Source organism: Ambystoma mexicanum, chromosome 3q (assembly GCF_040938575.1).
Source record: "Ambystoma mexicanum isolate Mex_15411 chromosome 3q, UKY_AmexF1_1, whole genome shotgun sequence".
NCBI classification, from domain to species: domain Eukaryota; kingdom Metazoa; phylum Chordata; class Amphibia; order Caudata; family Ambystomatidae; genus Ambystoma; species Ambystoma mexicanum.
The window spans coordinates 1042445144-1042471583 of record NC_090926.1 but is presented as its reverse complement, the minus strand read 5'-3'; the positions used below and the strand labels follow the sequence as shown (position 1 = coordinate 1042471583).

At 46.4% G+C, this 26440-nt stretch overlaps 1 protein-coding gene across 1 annotated transcript in view; it reads right to left on the bottom strand.

Moving 5' to 3' along the window:
- The window catches only part of GAA (alpha glucosidase), a 752056-nt gene that overhangs the window by 657886 nt on the left and 67730 nt on the right, over window positions 1-26440 (bottom strand). The window contains exons 2-3 of the mRNA XM_069655240.1: window positions 5166-5776; window positions 725-870 (exon numbers count right to left, since the gene is read on the bottom strand). Coding sequence (XP_069511341.1) covers window positions 725-870; window positions 5166-5744 — 725 coding nt within the window. The 5' untranslated portion in view covers window positions 5745-5776. The remainder of the gene's footprint in view (window positions 1-724; window positions 871-5165; window positions 5777-26440) is intronic.

Genomic DNA, 26440 nt, shown 5'->3' with positions numbered 1-26440 from the left:
CCAGGGAGGCCCCTGTGGGGTCTGGGGTGGAAAGGTGGGTGCACAACCAGGGGTTGTGGAAATAAGCTTTGCCATATCGAATAAGGTTAAGCGATATACACAGCCCAGAGATCTACTTGGGTCAAGTAAAGATTTTCCATCTATGCCAGGTTTGGGGGATTTGAGGGGGAGGAAGTGGGAGGGGATTTGAATGTTAAGGTATGAAGAGCACTGGCCTCCAGTTGGGGGTGCTATTTGAAACATAAGGCAGCGTGCCGGTGGCAATTTGTTTTTAGAACACGATGAAAATCAATAAAGTTTATGAAAAAATTAAATTCCACTTCTATGAGCAAAATATGCCTTTAGAACATAAAATAAGGAAACACTTTACTACCTACCAGTAAAACAAAAATGTCCAAACATTGTCTTTTTACTAGAGAGTGACAAGCAATACGCTACAGTATTGAACTTCTTCCAGTGCACATTTTCCAGAAACTATCAATATTATGCAACATTAAAACAAACTAAGTAATGCAAAACATAACTATTTTTAAAATTCAGATTTTCTGGATTTGCAAGCCAATTCTATATTGCAGTTCAGCTAAAACAATAACCCACTATACCACTTTTCCTGTGGTTTGGGGGGGGGGGGGTTGTCATCTAACAACCCACTAATGCTATTTCAAGTTTATAATTTATAGACACCCGACATTGCACTTAAAAAGTAAAAATTGCAATAGCTCACAGAACTAATCCGCTTGATTTTCTTCGTATGAGGAGTCCAAAGGGATTGGAAGAAAACTGGATGTCATAGAGCACAGAGACCACTTTAGCCGTCACGCTGGGGGTCTGTAAAGGAACCTCGTATCGCTTGTGTGCAGGATCTCGGATCTGCAGGAAGGGTACAAGGAAGGCAATAAAAAGACAAAATGTGGCAAGTTGTCTTATCTTGACGTCCCAGATGTGCATCACACAACACGCCTCATTCAATGTAGGTTCATTAGCTGCTGCTATAGGGCAGGATTGGGTGCACTGCTGTGAGACGTTATAATTGAATAGCATAACTTGAAATGTATTTTTTCGGAACCAGTAAATTTAATGTCCATGAGCCGTTTAATTATGTGGTCCAAAACTAATTTAAGGAAAACCTCATCAAGTACATACATTCAAACTGTATACAGTTATGATAGCTTTGGAAAGCAACAGAGCGCTTTATAAATCATAGGGGAAAGTAAGTACACAGTGAGGAAAGCAAATTGCAAGGGATCAATACAAGGGAGCATGGAACAAGGTGGGCGGAGGCAATTTGCCAGCAAGGAATCTACAAGCAACATTGTGATGAAACGGAGGGGAAAGGAGTAAAGCAGGTTGCCCAGTCCCAGGTCAGGTGGATAATGGAGGATATGTGGACCTAGGTGTTATGGAGGAATGTGTCAAGGCTTGCGGCTGTAGGCAAGGTACAGGGTTATAGTTAATATCATTGAACATTCAAATCTGGTGACAAGTACAGTAGCATTTCACTCAAGGCTTCATTTTAAACCCATGTACAGATCTTAAGTGCAAAATCAAAGGGAAAACAAACCTAGTGCAATTTAGTACATGCTCACTTGGAGGCCTAACAGAGGCACATTCCCTTCGTAACCAATACATGCATATAAAGGCTTAGGCATACGATTCAAAACCATCCATTTTAAGACAAGGCATACCTTGGAAAAATAGCTGCTTAATAATCCAATTCAATATATTTGCATTACAAGGAACGGTTTCCCTTGCATTTATAGCGCCTATCAGCTTAAATATTATCCTGAGCCCAGTCTTCATCACAGTCGAGAGCAAAAGCGTTGAATGTACGATATGCAGGATTTGTGTGCCTAGCAAGTTCTACTGGTGCAATAGTCCACCTACAATATCTGTTGCAGTGTATACAAAATGACCTGTGCTAGTACAAGTTATGTATTCATGAATTGGAAAGAAATACAAATCAACCCTTGGGTAGCAGAGGAGTGGACAGGCTAACAAAGCTTTCATCTTCAGGGTTTTGGGATATTTTCTAGAAGTTATGTTCGAGTAACTGAAATTGGAGCTGGGCCCTGATAATAAATTATTATCAATTTACTGTTGCTAACCTTAAAAGCGTATGACCCATACATTCTTTTTTTGTTTATTGCATTTTCATAGACCTAAATAAGTAACTTGTGAACCAATAAAACAAAAAGTCAGAGCATTTACAAAGCAACATGTTCCCACACAATGGACCACAAGATTATAACACATATAAACAATCAACTATCAAAGGAAGAGTCAGGAATCAACATCAGATATTTTACGTATGGGTCCCAAACATCTGTGGGTCGTGCATGGAGGGGCATTGGGTGGATGAAGGACACTTACAAATCATAAGCTACGTCCTCCATCCATGCCACAGCCCGAAGAGCTCCCCCATGCCATTGCCACTCTTCCATACAAGCACTAATAAGAGACCCTCCAGTCGTTGTGTGTCTAGGCAGGGCTCTCGTACATCCAAAGAGGACTATCAATGGCTCCAGCACAATTTGCTCATTGATAGTAAAGGAAGTCTTGACATGCAACTCCTCCAAAAACACAGAAACCTGCTGCGGGCAACCCCAGGCCAGGTGTAAAAAGTCGGCAAGGCTGAATGTACAACGTGCACATTCATCCAGCGTTGCTGGTTAATCGCCGTCAATCTTCTCCAACTTATTGTATGTTTGGTGCACAAATTTGAAATGTACAAGTTAAGCTGGAGTTCAGGGAGACCTTGATCTGAAACAATACACACTTCCAATCTCCCTCTGCGAACACCCTGTCCAAACTCGACTCCCATCTTCGTCTCAGTCCTCCGGCCCCCATGCCCATCCTATGGCATCTCGTGCCTTAGACTATTATACAGCTGGGTAACCAATCACCCCTCCCACTGGGCGTGGATAGCTGAGTTTAACAGTGAGCACACTGGGGAATGAATAGGGAACATGGGCTTTACATTTTTTCTGTACCGTGAAATACATGAAAACGTTGAGTGGGGACAAGCTGCCCCTTTCCTTAAATTTTTCTAGTGAGGGGAACACCCCGTTGGGGTAGAAGTACCCAATACCATAACCCCAATCTTGGCCAACAACCGGTGGTAAGCTTTCCCTCTCGTGATCTCCATCCCAGCCACATAGCTAGCAGGCATCAAAGGCATGTGTAGCCTCTCCACCTCTAGTTTATCAGATATTTCATGCCAGACTACACTATTCTGTACAACATCCACTGATGCCTGATTTTACACGTGCGTAATCCAACAGTTCTCAGCAAATCGGGGGGAACAAGGGCCTCTCTACTTGCACATGCGGTCTGAGAAAAATAGTGGCATACCAAAAGGACAGATGGTGAGCTTGTAGCTTCAAAATCTGGTAGTGCCACGCCCCCATGGCATATGACAGGGAAAGTGTTGCCCACTTCAACCTGGGCGGTCTGTCGGCCCATAAAAAATGAGATACTCCCCTGCAGTCACATGAAAAATAAAAAAAATTAAATTGCTAAAAGGTATAGATGGATGTTCAAGAAGAGATACAAAAAGAACAGTAGTATGACCACCTTAACCAGAGATACGCCCCATTAGTGATAAAGGGAGATCACGCCATTTGAGCAAGTGGTCTTTCATAGTGGCTACAGCCCTACCATAATAGTCCCAGAATATCAGGTCTGGGTTCCTTGACACCACGATGCCGAGACAATTTGGTACTCTTCCGTGCCCAACAGAGACCAAACTCATCGGGAAAGGTCACCGTCCAATGCATAAAATGAAACAGACTTCCTATGATTAATCTTTAACCCTGAAAATTCCCCAAATTTTATGATTTTTCTCATCACAGGGGCCAGATTGGCCACGGGGTTGTTGAGAAAACTCAAAATATTGTTCCCATATAACAAGAGGACCAGACTGTACAGACCCAGTGGTAAGCCTTTTTGCAGGTGCTCCTCTCAGAGTCTAGCCACGAGAGGCTCCAACCCTAATGGCAACGGAGACAGAGGGCATCCCTGTCGAGTTCCCCTTACCACGAGCTGTACAAGTGCCCCCCTATAGTGATCTTAGCTGAAGGAGTTATAGAGGAGAGTCACCAGTGAAACAAAACTATTCCCCAGCCCTAGTTTATGTAGCTCCAAAAAGAGGAAGGGCCACTCAGACTCGAACGCCTTTTCGGAGTTAAGTTTTGCTGCAATGGTCAGAGTGTCTGGATCTAGTACCGAAAGGACCCCAAAACAAAATCTTCACAGCACATACAAGGTTTCCCTCCTGGGAACAAAGCCAGACTGGTCCGCAAATACCAGTCTCGGCATCCACGGGAGGAGCCTATTGGCCAATTCCTTAGCATACATTTTAGAATCCATATTAAGTAAGGGAGATCGGAAAGAATTCTTCAGGGGGGTTTCTCTTACTTATGTAGGAGAGCGATTGTTGCTTCTCAAAATTTGGGGTGGGGGGGGGAGGGGGTGTGAATTCCCTGCTCCACAGATTCCGAATATACTGGGGTACCAAAATGCCTGCATAGGACTTGTAAAATTCACCCTCGCCATATTGACTCCCCACACGATTCCTGCCCAAAATGTTAACCTCACACTGGGCATTGTCCCGGATATTACCTAGCACCAACGGATCCCTAGATGTCTGATACACTTGCTCCAGTGCCTTCAATTTATTTTGAGGTCTCAATGTCACCCCTGATCAACTTTAGAAGCCCAGCCTCCTCTGTTATAAATACCACCCCCACCCCCCACCCCTGTCATGTAGCACTGGAGACTCTCCCACAGCGTGCCATGCGATTCTACCAATCCCTCATTGTGGCCCAGATATTGCTGCCCTTTATTTCTTGGAAAAATACTGGGTCTTTAAGTGCCTCTAGCTTTAAACATCCATTGTCTGGTAGACCCCCAGCCCCGATCTCTAAAAATGACACATTCTAACGTGACTGGAGAGTGATTGGATAGGGTCCTGGGGAGATTCACACTTGTGCACCCGTACCCTCCCTCTTCTAGAAACCAGCATATAATCCAAACATGAGGTAGACCTGTGAAACCAAGAGTGAATGGAGCAATCACACAGTCTCATGTGTTCAAGATGCTAGATATCCACTAGGCCATCGTACATGCATTCGCCCTCCCCATCCCCAGATTATGTAACCACTTACCGTGAAGCGGAGCCTGCCCATGGCCTCTAAAAACACATCCATTTGCAGCTTCATGACATCCTTGGGCATAAATGTGGCTGCAGAGCGTGTCAAGCTTGCACTGTACCCAGTGTCAGTAGTTGTCAGATTCTCCATGTTGTAGCTGGGGAAGCCGACAGGAAAGAAGCACCATGGCTGTCCCATCGGTGGGTTCGGACCAGTTGGGATATAGCAGCAGCCCCGGGCCTCACACTGGTCTTGTGTTAAGTACTTCTCAGGAGCACAGTCAAACCTGCTCTGGGGGGAGATGCTACATTGCAGGGGATCATTGGAAGCACCTGCTTTTGTCTTAAGGACATGCTTCTGTAGGGTTTCAGACTGCACTTGGGAGACTTTTCTGGCATCACTTACAGAGAGGTAATACTCATCTACTTCCACAATGGCGACTTTGAGAGCTCGGCTGCCCATCCATGCTTCCTGGGCAGGGACGCTCCAGTGGACAACCAACATAAAGACAGCTGTGAGCAACAAGATTAAACACATGAGTACAGCCAAGTATGGGGCTCTTCGACTGCGTATTGGCATGGCTTTCCTCTCCATGCCCTTCTCTGCCAAAGTACCAGGTGCAAAACCTAGGGACAAAAATGAAATTGGTCAATAGAAACAGAGTCATCAAGGACAAATCACTTAAAAATGCAGCTACACCAATACAGATAAATATTTTTTTTATCCCCAAGACCACTGACTGATAGAAAATACATTTGACCTCCAACGTGCCCCTCAGGATAACAAAGGGTGTTACCAGTCACCACATGACACTTGACACCTAAATAGCATGCAGCGACATATATGCTGCGGAGTGCAGCTGAATGTCGTCAGTGTTGGGAGACTATCCGTTTGCCGCCGTTTCCAGTGTTCACAGTCTCTCTACCACCTCTATGGTCTAAGGAGGTGTGTCTGAATAAAACACCATTCTAGTCTGAGTGCAGCAGAGTGTTGCCTGGGAGACCGGGACCACTGAAGACTCTGGGCATAAAGACTTTTATAAACTGAGATTTTTCCTGATGCCCCGGACCAGACAGCAAAACAAAATCACAGGTGAGCTAATCCCTTCCCTCGCAAGTCCGAAACGACAAACATTTATTTAATGCATTTGTTATACGCCCAAATCCGGGGGCATCATGGCAAAGGTTACAGAGAGCTTTCTCATCTGGTTACAGGGTAGTTACATTGCATTATAGGCTGAATTGACAGTAGATTAGTTACAGTGTAGATATTTGCATTTGGGTTACAGGTGGGTTGTGCAAGCAGGTAAGACATTTCATAGTTGCAGTGTAGGCAGGGATATTCAATACAAATTAGACAAGTTGCAGGTTAGAATTTGTTGAAGAGTCAAGTTTCAAGTCAAGAGTCGGGCGGAGGGTTCGGGGCCTGCTCTATTAGAAACAAGTCTACTTCGACTGAGGCGGGGGCCTCAACGACCAGCGAGTGGCGTCCCTCTTCGATCCGGGCGCCTGCAATGCTGGATCCAACAAACACTCCCAGGGTGCAGGATTTCTGCATTCAGCAAACACTGAACTCGTATTCGATGTTGCCAGATCTGGAGGGCCCCACGAAGGTCTCTCCTAAGGCCACAACCTCTTCTTCGATTTCAACGACAGTTGTGGTGGCGGCCCAATTTCATGCCCCGCAAGAAGTATCAAATAACAGCAACAATCATTTGGTCCCCCGGGCCCTACCATCTACAGTCCGGATCAATGACACTGTACAGGAGAACGCTGAAATAGCAGTCACAGCGCCCTGCCCAACCCCCAAGGACCCCCTTCCGCAACCATGGATCTCCGGCGACTCTGTGCCTATGGATAAGCTGACAGATTTCTCTACTCTGTACCCAGAGCAAGGTTCCATGCCATATTTAGAATCTCACGATTCCCAAGGGAACATTAAGCAAAATAATAAAAAGGAAAAAGAAAAACGACACCAAATGGAAAACAAAAACCAAGTAGACTCGACCAAAGAAACCAGGGAAGCCAACTCTTCCGGCCCCACTTCTCTCTAGTGCACTCAAAGATTTTATAAATAATCAGTACAAAAGAAAGCAGGACCAGACTAAAGAATTGTCGGACACAGAAGTCCTGGAGGCTATCCAGGACCTTCCACCTGTCAGCAAAGCAAGGAAACTAACGTCAGGGATCCCGAACCAGGCTCAGATTCAATCAGCCATGCAAAATCAACTATTAGGCTCAAAAGAGACATCTGAGCCCAAAAGCGTTGCGGTTCCCAAAAGGGTCTCAGCAATCTTAAACAATGAGGTGCCTTCGGGTAATTAATTAAACAAAGACTTGGCATCTCCGGGAGTGATGCTGAATCTGGACGACCCTAACCTAAATGGTACTCAAAACAATCCAATATTGGAGGAAAGCTCCTCTGAATCAAGCAAGTCGACCAGCACCAGAAAATCTGGACCTACGCACGGAAAAAACCTCTTCCACGCCCATACGTGGCCTCGAACCCAAAACTTCCGCACCAGCGACTGAACCTGCGATACGGCCTTCTCCCAATCGCCTGAACCTAGACGATGGTCAGTCTCAAATAGATGATCGCTCTGAAACACCTTTTTCACCGATCCAACACTCTACGACCTCGATCCCCGCCTAAAAACCGAAGACTTAGCGAAATAACAAATTCAGGAAACAAGGGCTCGCCCTCTAAAAAAAACGTATCTTCCAATAATCATGTCAGCAATTACAATAGCTCGAACGCCATTCGGAAAGCTGTATGAAGCCATCAATGATTCGTTGAAAGACAGCACTGTCCTAAAAGCAATGATACATAGCAAGCTGATATTTGTAGAAGGCTACATTACAGCATTGGATCAAAGAAGCAAAGAGCGGCGAGAGATGTGGGACTCTAAGCGGAGTCTGCTAGAAGATCTGATACTTCGTCTCAAACCAGCTATGCCAGTCACTCTGGAAAAAGAAACTCAGACCGAAGTCCTGTTAAATCCACCTGAAGCGGTTTTTGGTCTTCAAAAGACAAACGGAAAGGCCCCCGCAAGTTTCCTTACCATCGGCCAAACACCAGAAAGCAGCGTAAAATCTACAAAAGACAATAAGCTCTAAAGCAAAACATTGCTGAAAATCACAACAGTCACGGAAGCGGACCCCAATGACGTACAAACTGTCGGCCCTTGATCCTCTGCTGTCTGCGAGAACCAAACAAAAAGCTGCTTCGAAAGAAAAACTGACATCGTCTCAGCAAAAACAAAGTCTTAACTCAGTTATCTGCAGCTCCACCTCTCCCAAGACCACAGAAGAATTTATACCTCACAGTTCGCTGATGGACCCAACGCAATACTTGGACTCAGAGGCAAGAGCATTGCAACCAGCAATCCTAAAGGAACTGCCTGTTCAAACGCCAACCCGCTCAACTAATGTCTCATTTGGGGAGACCATTCTCCCCGCTATAATGACTCAAACAGAAAATTGTCTTCGGACACGTCGAAACATATCCAGCAAAAAGTATTAACAGCTTCATCTAATCAAACCAATCGAAGACATAGTCCACCGGGACGGCCACTGGATGACCAAGCAAAATCAAGAGGCCTGTCTTTACGATTGACTCGTCTCTTTAAAATTGAACAAAAAACTTCCAACGACCACTACATGATTCTAAATAGAAACACGGTTCTGAGAACACTAAAAAGGGTGAAAACGGCAGAATCTAAAATCGGACGATTTCGCCCTGATAGAACAAGGTCATAGAAAGAATCATGCCAAGGCCTACCTGCACATCAAAAAACATGCACTTGATGAAATACCGCAAGAAATATACGCGGAACTAGCCCACCTGGGTTTCAACCTCTACGAGATTCCATCCGCTAACCCTACAGAATCGCCAAGAAACAACTACAGAAAAACACCTTAAAAAAAAAAAAAAACTATAGATTTAAATCAAGAACAGAAGAAGATCTTTACAGACCAGCGAGAAGGGGGAAGAAGCCCACTATCAACAACCAATAACAGCTCGAGAACCAATGGATCTACATCAGACAGACTTTTTCCAACCATCTGCCCGAAGCACATCACTAGGAGCGACAAGAGAACAGAGCGCAGAGAAGCCCCCAGAACAAAGTACGAACATGAACGTAATCAATTCCATGCAACAACTCCCCGTAATCGAGACCGGGGAGCATCTCCGCGAAATGAAAGGTCCTTACAAAAAAACATGGAGCAGATCCCAAATGGCCTCAAAGAATCAAACAAGACAGACAAATGGAACTGGTTCCGTAGAGTCCTATCCCCGGGGCTCAAAAGATAGTAACCATCTGGGGGTGTTAAGTCGACATTACTCACACCTCAACCAATCCAGCAAACACCCTCGAAAGAAACGCTAAGTATAGCATCATGGAACACTAGAAGCCATGTTCATCTTACTAAGGCCGACAGTCACGACATCATATGTCTCCAGGAAACGTGGCTGCGGGAAAAACCGGCCTTAGATGGCTACTGCATCGAAATATCTCCGGCCTTTAAAGGGCCTTTGGGGTGTCTCTGCTCGGGCTTATTAATAGCTACCCGCATAGGATCCGGTATATCCATCACAAAGGTCATAACCCGGAGCTACGAAATTCTGGCCGTTTTGACTACGTGGAATCCTCCAACGCAAACAGCTAAGTTCCCAGCATCAGATTTGGTTGCAATCATAAACGTCTAATGGAATCCGCAAAAGATTTCTACAGTGAACATGTGCGGAAAAGTGACCAGCACAATTGACGAAATTGCAATAAAATATAAATCTCCTAATATTCTGATCTGCGGGGATCTTAACGCAAACTGTACTAACCCCAACACGCCCAAAACAAATGAACTTATCAATTCATCTGCATTAACCAGGGACGTGCGTGGAGCTCCATTATGAAATCTAGAAACTTCTTTAATTCAGCAACTACCACAGATCCGGACATCTTGATACCAACTTGGGAGCGTGGCAGGTCATCAGCTACTCTGGATTACATCTTTGTTTCCGAACCTGTGTTTGCCAACATAGTGTCACTCGAAGTTATCAGAACGAAGCAAAGCGACCATAACCTCCTGAATCTCATATGGAGCAACAAAGGGAGCCAATCGCAATTCTACGAACCTCTCATTGAGACAAACTCACCACAAACTCGGATACGTCCGATTGCTTCGGATGTTTGCAAGCTTACAGACCAATTTACCAACTTAATGTCTGACCTCGCTTCGCAAAAAGGATTGGCGAGGTTCAGCTATATTCACCTTCTTGCCTTTAAAAAACCCAGGAAGAACCTCAACAACCACAGTAATTCGCACACGCATGAATACAGTGCAGCCTTGGTCGCCAAATGTAGAGTTTTAAGAAAACTAAAAAGAGAGGCAGTTTCATTGCATTTACCCATACTTTGGGAAAATTTCAGGACTGAAACAAGAAACTAAGCAATGGCCGAGAAATTCGAGATGTCACCTATACCAGTCAGACACCAAGGAGATGTTGAAGGCTCTGTCCAACAGAAAAACCCGAGATTTCTGGTTGCTTATCAATAAATCAAATAAGCTCCCAAACGCACACATAATCAATCCAGTGTCGGAAGAAAAATGGACCGCCCACTTCCTGAAGTTGTTTGAATTAGCAAATGCCAACGACAACGAACCCAGGCGACCAGTGGACACAGTCTGGGTAGATCAGACAGATTTCGTCGAGATTAAAACCTCAATCTTGAAATTAAAGTCGTCAAGAGCACCTGGGCCAGACGGACTTGCCGATTGCGATTTAAAACACCCGGACGATTGGTCAAATCTTATTAGTTCAATTTTCAAAGTCTGCAAAGAAACTACAACCATTCCTGAATCCTGGACGAAAGCGGTGATCGTCCCGATCTTCAAAAAGGGAACTAGAGAAGATCCTCTGAACTATCGGCCAATAGCCCTTCTTGATGTCATCAGAAAGGTTTTCGCTACAATTCTGCTGTCACATTTCCGTAAATGGGACTTCACCTCACTGAGTTTCGATCCTCTGCAAACAGGATTCCATAAAAATGCTAGCACTAGTGCCAACATAATGTGCCTGAACCTACTTAAGGAAAGAGTCCCGACAGGAGCACCATGGATTTTTCTAGCGTTTGTCGACTTGTCTCAGGCTTTCAACAGAGTGGACAGACTGAAACTTTTGGTCCAAACTTAGGACCTGGCACTCTCCAGAAAGCATTTGAGCCCATAATTCACCTTCATACAAAGACTAGTATAAATGTTCGCCTTAACAATCAAGGTTTAATTTCGAATTTTATACCGACTTTCTGTGGAGTGAAGCAAGGCTGCCCTTTGGCACCAGCCTTTTATATCTTTTCTCAGAGATTTCAAAGACAGCCAACTCAAGATCAGGTCATGTCCACCAAAATATGGCATTACAAGGGTCCCGCGACTACATGCCGACGACCTGATTTTACTGGATCTCTCAGATCTAAAACGACAACTTGATAACCTTACAACCTACATCTCTGAAAACAACCTTGAGATCAATAAATCAAAAACTAAAATAATGATTTTGCAGGAACCTCAACGGGACAAGAATTGAAGTGGTTGACTCATTCAAGTACCTTGGAGTACAACTTGACAGCACCAAGAAAGCCCGGAATATGCAAGAAGTATTGTGGTCTAAAGCAAAGAACTTAGCTGCAAAACTGAGAGCAGTCGATCGAAAATACGGCAAATTTTCACTCCAACCGGCGATCAATTTTTACAAGGCCAAGATCATTCCTGAACTGACATACGGCATGGACGCCACACCCTCAATTGCTCCTCTACTTTGGCAAAAACTGGAAGGTTTCATATGGGGATCGGTGCTGGGCCTACCCAATTCCACAGCTGTAGCAGCGATAAAACGGGAACTTGGCCTCGTCTCCTTGAAAGCAGTGGTGCATCACAGCACTCTACAGCTATACAGGAAAGTCATCCACCCGGAGAGCCTGGAAATCTACCGCATGATAGCAGAAGATTTTGAAAAAGGCAACAATCATTCTATGAATGAGTGGACCACGGACCAAAACCTAAAACTTCAGACAATCGCTTGTACTGAAGAAGAACTGATGAAAAACCCGGTCAGGATAAAAACAAAATTGGAATGTTTGGATTGGATTAATACTATGGAAAAAGCAACTTCCAATAAACTTTTAGTCCATCTCCCTATGACTGTCAATAAACTGAAAGAACCAATAGTTTATTGTAAAAGATACCCTAGTAAATCACTGATGAGAACTTTTCTAAAAGCTCGCCTTAACGTCCTTCCAACGCAGGAAATCTTAGCGATAAGATCCGGATCCAAGGAAAAAGGCTGCACACTCTGTAAAAATCCCAAAGAGACTGAATCCATTAGACACCTGCTGATGCGCTGCCCTGCACCAAGCCAGGATCGCCTTTTTTAGTCCCTTGACGGCAATCTCATTCGCTGGCAATGAAGCAACTTGGTGGAATCGCCTTATTACAGGTGCTAAGACCCGATGGCATACGGCAACTGCAAAACTTTGGAATTTGGCAATGGACAGAGCAAAATCGAGCACTGCCATCGGGACTTTGCCCATCTAACATTAAAAGACTGCCGGCCAAACTACAAATCGGCGTCTCTTTCGGGATTTCGTCGTGAATCTTTTTGATTGGAATCGCTTTTGTAAAAATCTTACTGATTATATACAAATAAAAAAGAAATTTGTTGAAGAGTCAAGTTTTAATGAGACTCAAGTACTGGTGTGAGCGCTGGTTTCTAATATGGGTGGGGAGTGAGTTACAAATCTTGGGTGCTGCTACTGGGAGCTCCTCCCTCCCCCTACCCTAGAACTCTTGAACTTTGGGATGAATAACTGAGTGCTAGAGCCGGATCAGAGGGCTCTAGTGGACCTTTTTGGGGAGATAGAGTTGTTGAGTTAGGGGGACGGGGGCTACCTTAGTGATGCATTAATGGGTGACAAGCGTTTTGAAAAGGATTCTGGCTTGGATGGGTAACCAGTGTACTTCCCTTCTGATATGGTATAAATGTTTGTTTCTTTTTAATCCGAAGGCTGCCCGTAAGGCTATGTTTTGCAGCAGTTGAAGTTTGGACAAATTTGTGCTTATGGTTCCTAGAAGGAGAATGTTGCAGTAGTCCAATTTAGATAATATCAGTGCTCAGGCTAAGGTGAGGCAGTTTTGTGGGGTCAGAAATTGGCGACCGAGTGAAATGAGTTTCGCCGTGCAGGCAATAGAGGATGAGAGGGCACTGATATATTTGGTCAACATAAGGTTAGAGTCTAAGTGAACACCCATAGTTTTGACTTGCTTGAGAACTGGGATGGGTGTTCTATCAATGGTAATGGTCGAGTAGTCTGCGTGCAGTTTTTATTCTGGAAGGGGAGCCTATAATGATGATCCCTGTTTTTTTCATTGTTAAGACACAAACTGTTGGTGGCCATCCAGTTTTGGATAATCGCATACACCTTGTTTATGGTGGCTGTGTCTAGTTCATGGTTTCCCGTGATAGGAATGAGTATCTGGGTGGTGTCGGCGAAGTTCGTGTATGACACCCATGGCATCAAGGGCTGCAAATAGGAGTTGTGTATGCATTATACAGAGTGGGTGAAAGGCAAGAGCCTTGGGGGAACCCTAGGGGTACTGGTATTGGCTCAGAAGCCTCCTTGCCGATAGATACTCTTGAGGTATGTTCCGCTAGAAATGATTTGACCCAAAGGGCCGCTTCTGTGGAGAAGTTGAAGTTTTCTGATAACGCTTTAACACAGTTTGTCATGGTCCACAAGTCAAATGCGGCAAAGTGGTTGAATAAGAGGAGGATGCACAGATTCCCTAAATCACTTATGGAGTCCATCTGGACTTTTAGGTCTAAGAGCAGTTTCTGTACTATGATTGGGCCGGAAACCCGATTGTCTGGCTCCTATCAGATGGTTGCTTTGTAGCTAGTTTTGGACTAGAGAGTAGGCTATTTAATTGACTATTTTTTTGCAGAAAGGGCTCAGTGTCTATGGGGCAGTAGTTGGTGGGTATGGTGGGGTCCAGAGATGGTTTGAGGAGTGGGGTGACCCATGCTTTTTTAATACTGGCAGGTACAGAATTGGTGTTGAAGGAGGCATTAATGAAGTTGGTGATGATGGGTGTTGGCGCACTCATAGATGCGCAGGGAAGCTATCGCCTTTGCAATTGGACGGTTTTAAGGTGGAAATGGTGTTTAGGACCTGTTCTTGGGAGACCGTGGAGAATTTGAACGGAGTGGCTATTTTATCTGTGTCAGATGCTAAAGGCGGTACGCTTTTGCTGGCCAAAAGATTAACTAGCATTTTGTTTTGGAGTGTGAGAATTTGAGGCTAGTGCATTCTGGATGATCCAGGCTTTGCTAGTGTCGATGGGGATGGGGATGGTGGATGGGATGGGTGCTTCCAATTCTCAGAGTATGGAGAATAGTTCTTTGGAATTGGGGGAGGCGTTTATGCGGGCGTTTAGCGAGTTGGCTTTGTGGGTTAAAACATCTGCTTTGTAGGTTTTATTGGCTGATGGCTGAGGTGGTAGACGGGGCCTTTTTGTGTAGGTGCTCCAGCGCTCTTTTGTTGCGATGGAGTACCATCAGTTCTTCGTTAAACCAAAATTTGGTTCGCTTGGCAGAACGGGGTATTTTAGTCTCGAGTTGGGCTGCTGCAGCAATGGTGGACTTGAGGCAGTTATGGTAGATAGAGGAAATATTGGCGGGGTTGGTGAATGAGGGTAGATGGTCTCAAGGGATTCCATTAGAGTGGTGATGAGACTGTCTGCTGTGAGATTGCGGCTATTCCTCATTGCAATGGGGCAGAGTTTAGGTGGAGGTACGCCCCGAGTACTTAGCGTCATATTGAAACTTAGTAGATAGTTATCCGACCAATTGATTTATGCAATGGATTAGATTTATAAGCTGATTCTTCTTCGCTTACGAGTAGGTGAATTGACATGTTGGGTAAAGTGCATTTCGTGTAGGGCAGGGTAGAATGCACTAGCTTTATGGTCCAGTTTGTCATTGGAAACCAGGTTAATGTCGCCCTAATATAATGAATTTGGTGTTAGGTTTGAGGTGGGGGTGGGGGTGGGTGATGAGGAGCAGGATTTCTGATTCCGGGTGGTTGGCATTGTTATGAGCGCTATAGATAATGAGGAGGTTAGTAGTGGTTTTGGGGGGGGTGAGGGGGGGTGGTAAGTTTGAGAAGGAGATGTCTGTAACCATCTACAGGTTCTATAGGGCAAGATCAAAAAAGTAGAGGTTATAGCTACAATAGCTACAGCTCCTCCGATTAGGTCAGTCTAGAAATATGGATACCTCTACTTTGTGAGCGCAAACGCAGTTTGGTGGCCGTGGGCCAACCGTCTCATGCACGATATGACAGAATATAGGTTTTCAAGTTTGCCAATGAACGACCATTTTGATGTAACAAGAATCGCCATTTTGTTTTCTAACGATTGCTCATTGCTTTCTGTTCCTATTGCTTCGCAGTATATTTTCCGCTTACATTGCTCGACTGTAAAACATTGTTGTCTGTATGTGAAAAGGACAAGGCCGCAGGGCCGAGAGGATAACAAAAGTTTTAACAAACACAAACGTAGGCAGCGCCAGGAAGAATTCCCGGCTCCCTCCCAAATGTAGCCTTGAAGCAGAGCTGCAGGGCATTTAATCATTTCGCAGCTGCGAGCCAGTCTCGTTATATGGTAGAATATGTTAGAATAATACCGCTAAAGGCTTGAATTATGCTTTTCTTACGGCCCCCCCCTTTGCTGAGCCCGCTAGAGCGTGTCGGCTCCCAGGACGCGAATAGCACCCAATAGCTAGCAAGGTCCGGAATGCAACTCTCCCCCCCCCCCCGTATGTAGCTCGCTTCCAAGAACAGAAGCGATGTGTTCTATTCAACAACTGAAAGATGCCTTCGCACTCACAAATTGCAAATTGTTACTAGAATAGATGGTTGAAGGTGTCATAGTAGTCGGAGATGTCCATCATCACACCAAGTTCAAAGAAACCCAATAAGGGGGGGGGGGTGTTAAACATGTTATAGCTGATTGTTTGATATGCATTTTGTACATATGTAACTGATATACGTAATTCACTCTCTTGCGTCCCTCGAGGTCTAGAGATATACGTCGCGGGGCGTGAGACCGAGTTGGCCATCTGAGACTTTTGCTTTGCAATAAGCCCTAGCTTTGGGAATACAACCTTGTGTCTGGCGTATCTATCGTGTGTGGTGACTCACCTTGTTTCCATAGTCGTCAGGGGCCCCTTTCAATTATGTCTTGGCAGTCTGCCCTAAGTATAGTGTAATCTGGAGGGATGGCCATGGCTAGCAGGTGGCCAGATGCTTGCTGCAACTAAGTTTCAGTCATCACTAGGAAGTCTAACTGTTGGTCAAGAAGAAGGTTGTGCGTCAATGGCGTGAGCTCCTAGAGATCGTACATTAAGGAGGCCCCTTTAAGGCTGGGAGTGGGCTCTGGCCGGGGAGAAGAGAGCCACAGCGGGGTGATGGGGGGGGGGCCGGTGCATCTTGAGCTGTGCGATGGTGATGTCATGTGGCATAGTGGTCACGACAGCGGTCCGTTTCATAGATGGAGTGCTTTTTTGGGGCCTCTGCTCTAAAGTGTGGTGTACCCGCAGTGGTGGTGAGGGCTGGTTCGCGTGACAAGCCTCAATAGCCTTGTGTTTTCTAGGAAGGGGCGTGAGGTGGTAAGTGGGGTTATTGGAAGTCTAGAGCGGAGGCGTTCAAGGCGCAATGCTCCAATGCATGGAGTGGTGAACTCTAGTGAGGTTACGGGGCAGGAAGAAATGGTGTTCCTAGGGTGTATGGAAGAAGATTTGATGTCTACTGGGAGTGGGCTGGCTAGATAGAGTAATGTGGGACCGCGTTGCAGGAGGTAGGAAATTAGTAATGGGTGGAAAAGGTGTTGGCGAAGGGAGAGGGTAGTGTCAGCGGCACCAGAGTTTGGCAAGGCCATTTCCAGTGTGGGCATAGGCACTTGCTGAACAGGATGGGAGGTTGTGCATGTTGTGATCAGAGTTCATTCTGGGAGCGTTCAATATACTATATAGTTCCACTGCAGGGCTATGGTTTTGAGCTTCCTGTTTGCACTTGGATATTGACCCTTGATTGCGGTACCAGTGTCTCTCTAGGTATTGTGTACTCTAGTATTGTATACTATTTGCAATCAGCAGAATGCAACATGGTTTTGATTAACCATTGCAGGCCGGGTACTATGCTAGTATGGCTAATTTAGACTGTACAGAAATAGCACAATAATCCTAGTAAATGGAGAGCAAAGTTAGGCGGTGTTATGGATGCTCTGCCGTGCGCTTTAGGTGCAGCTTACGCTGGGGTAGTATAGCGTGCTGGATATAGTCTAGGTAAATCTTAGAGACAGTGGTCACTTAACCCGTGTCACCCTCGCCATTCAGGAGAACCCCTTTGGCTGCATCCGTGATGAAGGATGCCAAGACATGGCTCCAAGACTCAAAGGGAGTGGTGGAATGCAGGCGCCTGGTATATGCACTAAAGGGAAAGCAGAATCCAATAGCACGTTCCACTGCTTCTTCATCTAAAACGTCAGCGCAGCAGCCCGGTTTAAACAATGCACCAACGGCTCCTTCGAAAACAGGGCTATCTATCCCCAGCAGGAGTGTGCCGCTGATTTGACCAACGCAGACATTTTGCTGGGCGAGATCTCAGGATCCCCAATAGCGCAACACCAGCCACAACTGATCGGGCAAAGAAAGTGGGATCGGCTTCCCCTGCTCCAACGGGCGAGAAACGCCAGATTTCTACCCGGTTCTTCAAAAGGATGATGGGGTGCAACAAACCGAACTGTATGGAATTGATTGATGAAATGGATGGAATGATTGGAATGTATGTATATGGAATGACTGATGGAATGGGCAGAATAGATGGAATAGTTGGACACGAAGAACGGAATGGATAAAATGGATGGACTGGAAGGATGCCCGCCCAAGTGTAGCTGGGCTCCCCGTCATCCTGTTCCCGTGAAGTTTCTCTGTATGCCAATGTATCACCCAACCCTCCTGTCACCATATGTGCCCACCGTACCCATGTGTCACTGTTGTGCTCTGCTTTGTCCCCCACACCCACTCCCTCCTTCCCTGCAGCTCTCTGGCTGGCCTCTTGGCCCTCTTCCTGCTCCCACCTGCAAGGCTAAAAGCTTCAGTGTCATCTTCGACTCCACACTCTCCTTCTCTCCTCACATCTCTGACGTCTCTAAGAAGTCACCTTACCAGCTGCACCTCCTCAGAGGTATTCCTTTCCTCTCCTTTCCTTCCCCCAGAAGCTCACCGTCTCCAGAGCCCTGGTTCTCTCTAGGCTGGACTATTCTAACAGCCTCGATCTAAATCTGCCTGCCTCTACTCTCCGCCCTCTGCAACTTATCCAGAACAGGACTGAAAGACTTGTCCTTTGCCTCAGGCCCAATGATCATATCTCTCCAGGACTGAAATCGATGCACTGGCTCCCAGTGGCTGCGAGGATGAAATTCAAAACCCTCTGCATTGTCGACAAGGCCTTCTGGGCCCGCAGAACCTTCAACTCTCTTCCTAAATATCTTCCTTCTCGAGCTCTTCGCTCATCCGCCTCCAACTCCCGTAGGGTCAGTCGCTTCTCCAAGCAGCGAGTTGATGCTAGATCTCGCTCTTCGGCAGGGGCCTCCCTCTGGAACAGCCTTCCTGCCTCCCTGAAACTTGAGAACCATCTCTGGTTCCGGAAGCACCTCAAAACCTTTCTCTTTGCTTCTGCCTTCTCTCACCCTCTCCCCTGCTGAATGCCTGGCTGATACTGCACTGGTTACCTGGCCACCCTTTTGATCTCGGGCCCAGGCCCCGCCAGTTGCACACCTGCACTGCCTCCCTGGCAACCCCTGCACCTGGGGACTGTATTTCTGTATCCCTTACAGTCCCCCTACCAGCACTTATGTCTGCACTTACCTTGCACTTGCCACTTACTTATTTATTCTACTATCCCATGTACTGCACCCCCCCCTCTCCCTTCGCCAACGCACCTTTCCCTTTACACCTTCCCATGCACTTGCACGATCTGAAAATACACCTGGCCTAGTAAGATCGTTGTCTGTCTTCCTTTGTTCCCCCTCTCTTGCCTTGTGGCGCCTTGAACTACTTGTGTAAAATGTAGGGCAGGATTGGTCCAAAAGACCCGCCTCCCATGCATCCTCTCCCCCGGTGAGGGCCATGGCTCGTCAGGGGTCCCCTCCCTAACACCAGGGCCCAGGTGGTGGGTGGGTCACCTGCCGAAGACATTGACCAAACCTGCTGAATTTAGCTAGACCTCGGAAACCATTTTGTCTAATGAAGATGGTTTGAGCCCTGCGCACTGCAGCGCGGCCCTCACCTTTGGAGAGTTTCAATTATCCGTGTGGCCACAGCTCTCTGGCAGATCCGCTGAGAGCCCGTTCCCACAAACAAGACGGACATGAGCTAGTGTAAGATACCAACACTGTAACATTTCACCTTCCGCACTGTATCGCTGCACCCAGCAGGGCCTGGGTGGAAAAAGAACTGTAAAATGGTCATTTGATAAAAGCAAAGTTCCTAAACACTAATGAGAAAACTACCTGCGATGAAAGCGTTCTCTCCACAACCTCTTTGACAAAAAAACTTGTAAAATGTATAAATATGGCAGAATGTGTGCTCATATGACATTAGGAATGAAAAACCCACATCCCTGCAGTTATGCGCAAATAGTAAAAGCGTCCCGGGGGTTTTTTGTTATGTGTTTCACTGAAAAGATTACACCCCACGGTCCCACGCCATAACAGAACTAATGCTGCTAGAGTGCAAAGAAAAGACAAATGCCACCATATGGAGGGCTTGTGTAAAGGGTGCACGAAAATGCACCATATGCGTCTGTGTCCAAGCCCACTATGTGCCACTGCCATCAGTCTCAGTGGCCAGTTGTTTCTATGTGCTCCACCAACCTTACTACTACCTCACTTACCGCGAATGTATAAGCATGCAACAAAATGTAGTTGTCAAAAACATAGTGTACAAGTAATGTGCTCGGCTTGGCTATATGAGAGGCATTAGCAATGTTAAAACGTGAGCTTTGGAATGACTCCAGTAGTATTGTATATTATTCGAATGTTTATGCTTCTTCCACCTAACATCGGCAACACACGAGGAAAATACCTTTGTGAGCACATGCAAGGCCATTCCCCCTCCCTCCCAGCGAAGCCTGCCAGACGAAAAAGCAGAGGCCTGTGCCGCCCTGCTCCACCTCCCCCAACTCGCCTGGAGCCGCTTCAAAGATTTGTAGTTCCCCCTGCAGCACCCAAGGTCACGGCCCGCCACCTGTATTATTTACAACCTAGCAGTAAACCTCAGCCTGAAAACACAAATCCAGAGGCGCCCTTTCTTAAGCTCCACAACCCACCGGCTCACCTTAGGTTAATGGCCCCTGTAAAATTAGGACATCCAATATTATGGCAACATTACAGCAACACATCCATAATGACTTCTAACAAGACATGATGACATGGACCGCCTGTCCCATGCCCCGAGACCCAACCCCACGACCTATGGTACCCGGTCAACAGGATGCTGGTAACCAGGTATTGATAAATCGCCAACAAACCCCACTCTAGGTGCATTCCTCCTGTGTTGCATTAACCTGCAGAATAACCTATTGGAAGATTTACTAAGGAAGATAATATTGCAAATGGTTGAATGACTGCGGTGTGTATGGCCTAGGGCAAAGAAGTCAGGAAAAGGCATTCATCTATGACACTGGCCACAGTGGCACAACAACACCGCCCGGATGAACCCAGCTGACCTGCCAGGCCCAGCCCAACCCACGAGGCTAACCAGTGACATCCTCCAGCCGCGGCCATCCACATTGCAGCAGCACCTATAGCTAGTCGTCGCCACCCAATCCCCATGAACTTGTGCCCCCTATAGTATGTAGGTTCTGATGACGTTCTTTGTAAATATATACGCCTGTCTTTGCTATTGTCAGACAGAGCGCTCTCGGAGTTTACAGAGTTCTTTGCATGCCCTATTCTGATTGATAAACTCCCATTTACGCTCACCCGCACTTTGTCATGGCCTTATTCCCTCGTTGTGGGGAGGATTGTGCTGGTTGGGGACGCTTGCCTTCAATAGGCGCGTTATAAATGCAATGCCATATCATATATCATATCCGGGTGGAGCGGTGAACATTGGCCTGAATCGCATCCAAACAGAAATGCGAATGTAACATGCCCCACACATGCATCACCATGTACCCTGCCTTCCTGTTTCCCATGCTGTTGCTATATATATCCGTATCCCCCTCCTGTTGCTGTAAGCCCAACCCCTTCTCTATATGTCTGTGTGTCGCCCTGTCCCCTGCCATACTGTTCACGTGCCTGGTCTTGGGTGCTGGAAAGCCAACCACCATATCACAATACCACGCTTACTCTCTACCATACATCATTCAACTAGAACACAGCTATAACCCTGATTAATTCATCCTAGTTTTTCACATACGAGTACGAACCCATGAACACCATATCACCCTAATAAAACGCAGCTAGCCAAGCACATTCCGGCCTGGTTGCTCACATATGCGTTCTTCAGGCCTAACGCAGCCCGACCCAGTCTGGGTGTCCACCCACCAGACTGCACACATCCAACTGATATCTTCAACACCACACCTAACGCTAGGATGCAGCTACCATCCAGCAATTACATCAGCTGCACACATCTGGTACGCCCACGCACCCTACGACACCATCTCTCCCTCTACTGACCAGCACTTCGGTTCCCGAGGTTGTTCAACCTACCAGCACTTTGAGGTCATACCAATGATATAAAGAGCGCTGAATAAATGCCAAGTAATATAACATAAGACAACTAATGTACCATATTCACTTAATCTGCCCGTGCACTGTTTTGCTTCAGAAATTCAAGGGCTCTGAGCAACTGATTTTTTTCCACCCGCACTCCCAGCCTCCTTGAGCGTTCAGGCCACGATATCTTACACACCCACAATCAAAATGTTTGTACTGTTCTCTGAAGTGTATGAATGCTGCACCTCTGGTACATGTACATCGTACCCAACGTAGTGAAGTGCGGTATGGGCCGCAATTTACCAGCAAACCATTGTTTTTTTCAATGTAGTGGTGCATATAGGTCAGATCAAATTTTCCCTCTAAACAAAATGGAATATTCTTTGAAGGCCCGGGTGAAGATGTGTGGGGCACCATTTCAACATGATGGTTGGGGCTCCCCTTGCTTAGAGCGGAGTGCACCCTGATGAGCATGTGGGAGGGGCGGGGGGGGCACATATTATAATGGAGGTCAAGATAAGGTTAGCAGCCGCCAATAATACCCAGCCAGCAGCAAGCTGAAACACTAAAATGCCCGCTGCATAGCGGTGAATGGTCCTTCTTTAGAAGAAAGTGACTGACGTGGCGGAACCAGTGTTGAAAGTAGATGATAAATCTTCGGTTTCCCTCAATGGAAGGGACTGCAGGACGGAATCTGGCTGCAGCTTGTAAGGCGAGCACTGCAAAACACACATTGGAAGCCCCAGAACGTGAGGAACATATAGATATATTGCTGTTTTATTAAAACGAATGAGTGTCAATATAGGGGCGGTTGCTGGGGGCCGCCCCCCTTTCATTTGAAAGCCTGTCACACCATCCCCGATTCTGTGATAATGTGCTGTCCTTATTGCTTATTAGCACAGTAAGCAGCAAACATGGTTGGGAAGACCCACAGCTAAGCACCAAGGCTATACAGTCAGAGTCCTGTTAACATAAAATGATAAGTTCAGAACTGGTTTCTAAATTCACAAATACAAACAGAGCTAAATACAACTCTTCCATTGACCTTGATGCAGACGTGTGGCAGTAGATTGTGTTGTGGCACAGCTTGCTTGTTACCCCCATCTTCCCTCCAAGACTAGCTTGCGGAGTTCAAGTAAAATGCAGTACGTACAGACGTAATGTTCTAGTCGCTGAACTACTTTTGGTAGGGTTATTCCTGGCACTTTTTGCTCCCAATCTCTGGTCCAACCCTTAGAGGCAATTTTTGATTTAAACTCAGTTCAGAGTCTGTTTGTGCCAACTGTTCAATGATAGTGCAGCCGGCTCCATGTAACGCCCTCCCCCACTAGTCCTGGTACAAGAAACGCACACATTGGATTTGTGGCCCTGAAAAGTACAACTGCGATGCATAGAAAAAGCAGTCCCAATAAACAAACACCTCGCCAGTTTTAATTGTTATGTTAACGGTACATATATAGCGTACCGTCACGAACGGAATTGGTCCGCAGGCGCTCTGGTGGATCTGTAAACCAGAAGGTGGGAAGGGTTAGTAAGGTGTAGAGGGAGTAGGATAGTGAGAGGGTGGTATACTGTTGGCAGCTTCAATTCGGTGGACACTGGGTGCTGAGCTTTGGTGCTAGTATCGGATTGGGGTCAGTCCGCGTGTGCTGTTGGTGCAGCTTATGTGTTGCGGTGTGGTGAAGTGTGTGCAGCTTGTTGTGCGAGAGATGGTTGTTTGTGATTTTCAGTGATATAAGTATGCAAAGAGTTTGAGCTTATATTGTTAGTAGGTTATATGAGATTTAACATGCTGACCTACATGGTTCTGTCTAAGTGTGGCCCACGCTAACATTCAAGTTACTTTTAAGTGTGGCAGATGGTAACATTCACAATCCTATCCAGATATGGCTCAGGCTAATGTTCTCAAATTCTAAGTGTGGCACATGCCAACATTCAAGTTACATCTAAGTGTGGCAGATGCTATCATTCATAATCCTATCTAGATACGCTAACATTTGCAGTTCTATCTAGATGTGGGGCAGGCTAAACCTAAGAATTTCCTCTAAATGTGGCATATGCCAACAATCACATTTTATCTAGATGCAACGCAGGCTAGGTTGAGGATTCTGACCAAGTGTGGCACATGCTAATATTTACAGTTCTATCCAGATGTGGCACAGGCTAAACCTAAGAATTCCCTCTAAATATGGCATATGCCAACAATCACATTTTATCTAGCTGCGACGCAGGCCAATCTTAAGAATTCCATCTAAGTGTGGCATAGGCTTACATTTACAGTTCTATCTAGACGCGATACCAGCTAATCTTCATGGTTCTTTCTAGGTATGGTACTGGTTAACCTTGTAATGCCTTCACATTTCTATCTAGATGCGACACATGCTGAGGTTAAGAATTCCATACGAGTGTGGCACATGCTAACATTCATGATCCCATCTGGATGCGATGCAGGCCAATACCCACAGTTCCTTCCAGGTGTGGCATTAGTGAACATTGGCAAGAAGTTATGTGTTGCATGGCAACATTTACAGTCCATTTATAGTGGCCACAAGTCTCTGAGTATGCATTGTGTAAGTCTATGGCAGTCTACGCTATGGAAAGGTAAGGTAGAGTGGCAGGGGCTTTCTGGAGTAGAGTAATTGCTCTACCCCCCCACCCATGCCACACTTACAGTTTTTGTTGGTGTCTGTTAGCTGCTGACTTCATTGGCTTCCCCTGCTGACACCTACAGACACTCTCTGGAGTCGCCATTAAAGGAGCCGCCCTTGGCATTGGGGCCCTTAGTTAGTGGTCGGGAGGTGGGATTGGCCAGGGCGGGAATGGGACATGGGAGCATGCAGCGCCGAGCGCGCTGGATCGCCATTTTTTAAAAACACTTAGTGTTTCTGGCTGTTTGGGAGGCAATTGGGCAAGGCTAAGGGTCACAACTCACCTTCACCTGCTGCCTTCCTTGTGTGTGCCAAAAGCAATTGATATTGCAAACAGCTATATGCTGCGAATAATATGGATCTTTCAGTGTAGTGTGTGCGATCTTACCGAACACCTGCTCCAACACTAACATGGGAAGCCGTATATTCTACAATAAAGTATGATATTCGGCTTCCCACGACAGAGTGAAGGCCCTGAAGCCACGCCCACCTGGTAGCTCCCAGGGCGAGCTACTGGGTGGACGCGGCTTCAAAGATTGCAGAACGCCACTCCATCATTCTGCCATGGGGATGCAGAATATCATACAACACCAACACTTAGCAGGGCACTTCGGCTACTTCAATGCAGTTTTTGCACGCTCTGTTGACAATGCGTTATGTAGGAGTAATCGGGGCGGCCTTAGGGCAGGGCCGACTGGGCAAGTGCCCGGCCATTAGTCCCCCCTCACCCCTTACCATACTACAGCTAAGGAGAGCCTTTCAAGGTCTCGCCCGAGCTGGCGTGGTGGGAGAAGACACAGCAGGCGCACTATTGAAATCAAATGTGCCAAGCTCACAGGATTGGGGCGCACTTAATAGGGCACTTAATGCCTATTGAAAAATGTGGCATCCCCACCCTGATCGATCAGGTGCACGGGAGGGACAAGGGGGAAATCAACGGGCGTGGGGGGCAAGACCAGCCCTTGGAGTAATCATATGATAATGTTAATGTTAATTCATTGCATGGACAACAAGCCCCATCAACCTCTGCCTCCTCTCCTTCCTCAGCACAAGCTGCAACCAAGTTCAGTGTGTAAAAATGAAAATTCTGTCGTGGCCAAATCCCCTTGTTCCAGCGGGATATGGTCCTGCAGTAGCAACTAGACTCCCCTTCCTGCCAGGCTGGCCAAAGATGAACAGGTAGGTGGACCTCTACCTCCCCTTTGCTCCGTGTCACGCTGCAGCTCTTGGCTCCTCCAGACACTCGCTCTACTGCTCTGAGCTGGGCTGCCTCTTCCTCTCCAAGCAAAAGCCTAGTCTGTGGTGTAAACACACGGGGCAGCTGGCACCTCTTATTTGAGAATCCAACAAGCAAACTTGGCTACTTGTCTTCTCATCCCGACTCCCCACTTCTCCAGAACCTGCTAGCAGTCTCCTCCCCTCCCATATACTGTACATCTCCTTCCTCCTGATCCCTACCTCCCCAGGGAGAGGGAGTGGAGACGCTATAAAAAAATTTGTTTTAGTACTGAGGGGGGATGGGGAGCAGGCTCAGACTGACCTACAGGGCAATGCCCAAAACAAAAACGCAAAATGCTAGTGTAGGCCTGTTTTTTTGTTGCTAAAATGGGCCCGTTTTCTGGCCAATGTGGGCCAGTTTGAGGAGTTGCTACTAGTTTTTTCTTTTTTTTTTAACTTTAGTTTTTATTGGCATTTTCATATCAAACAAGCAAATATATAACAATGATCCCCTCATGCTACGAGGCCACCAACGCTGCCTTGGGCCATCCAACAGATATTCCAGCAAGGCTGCCCAGTCAGC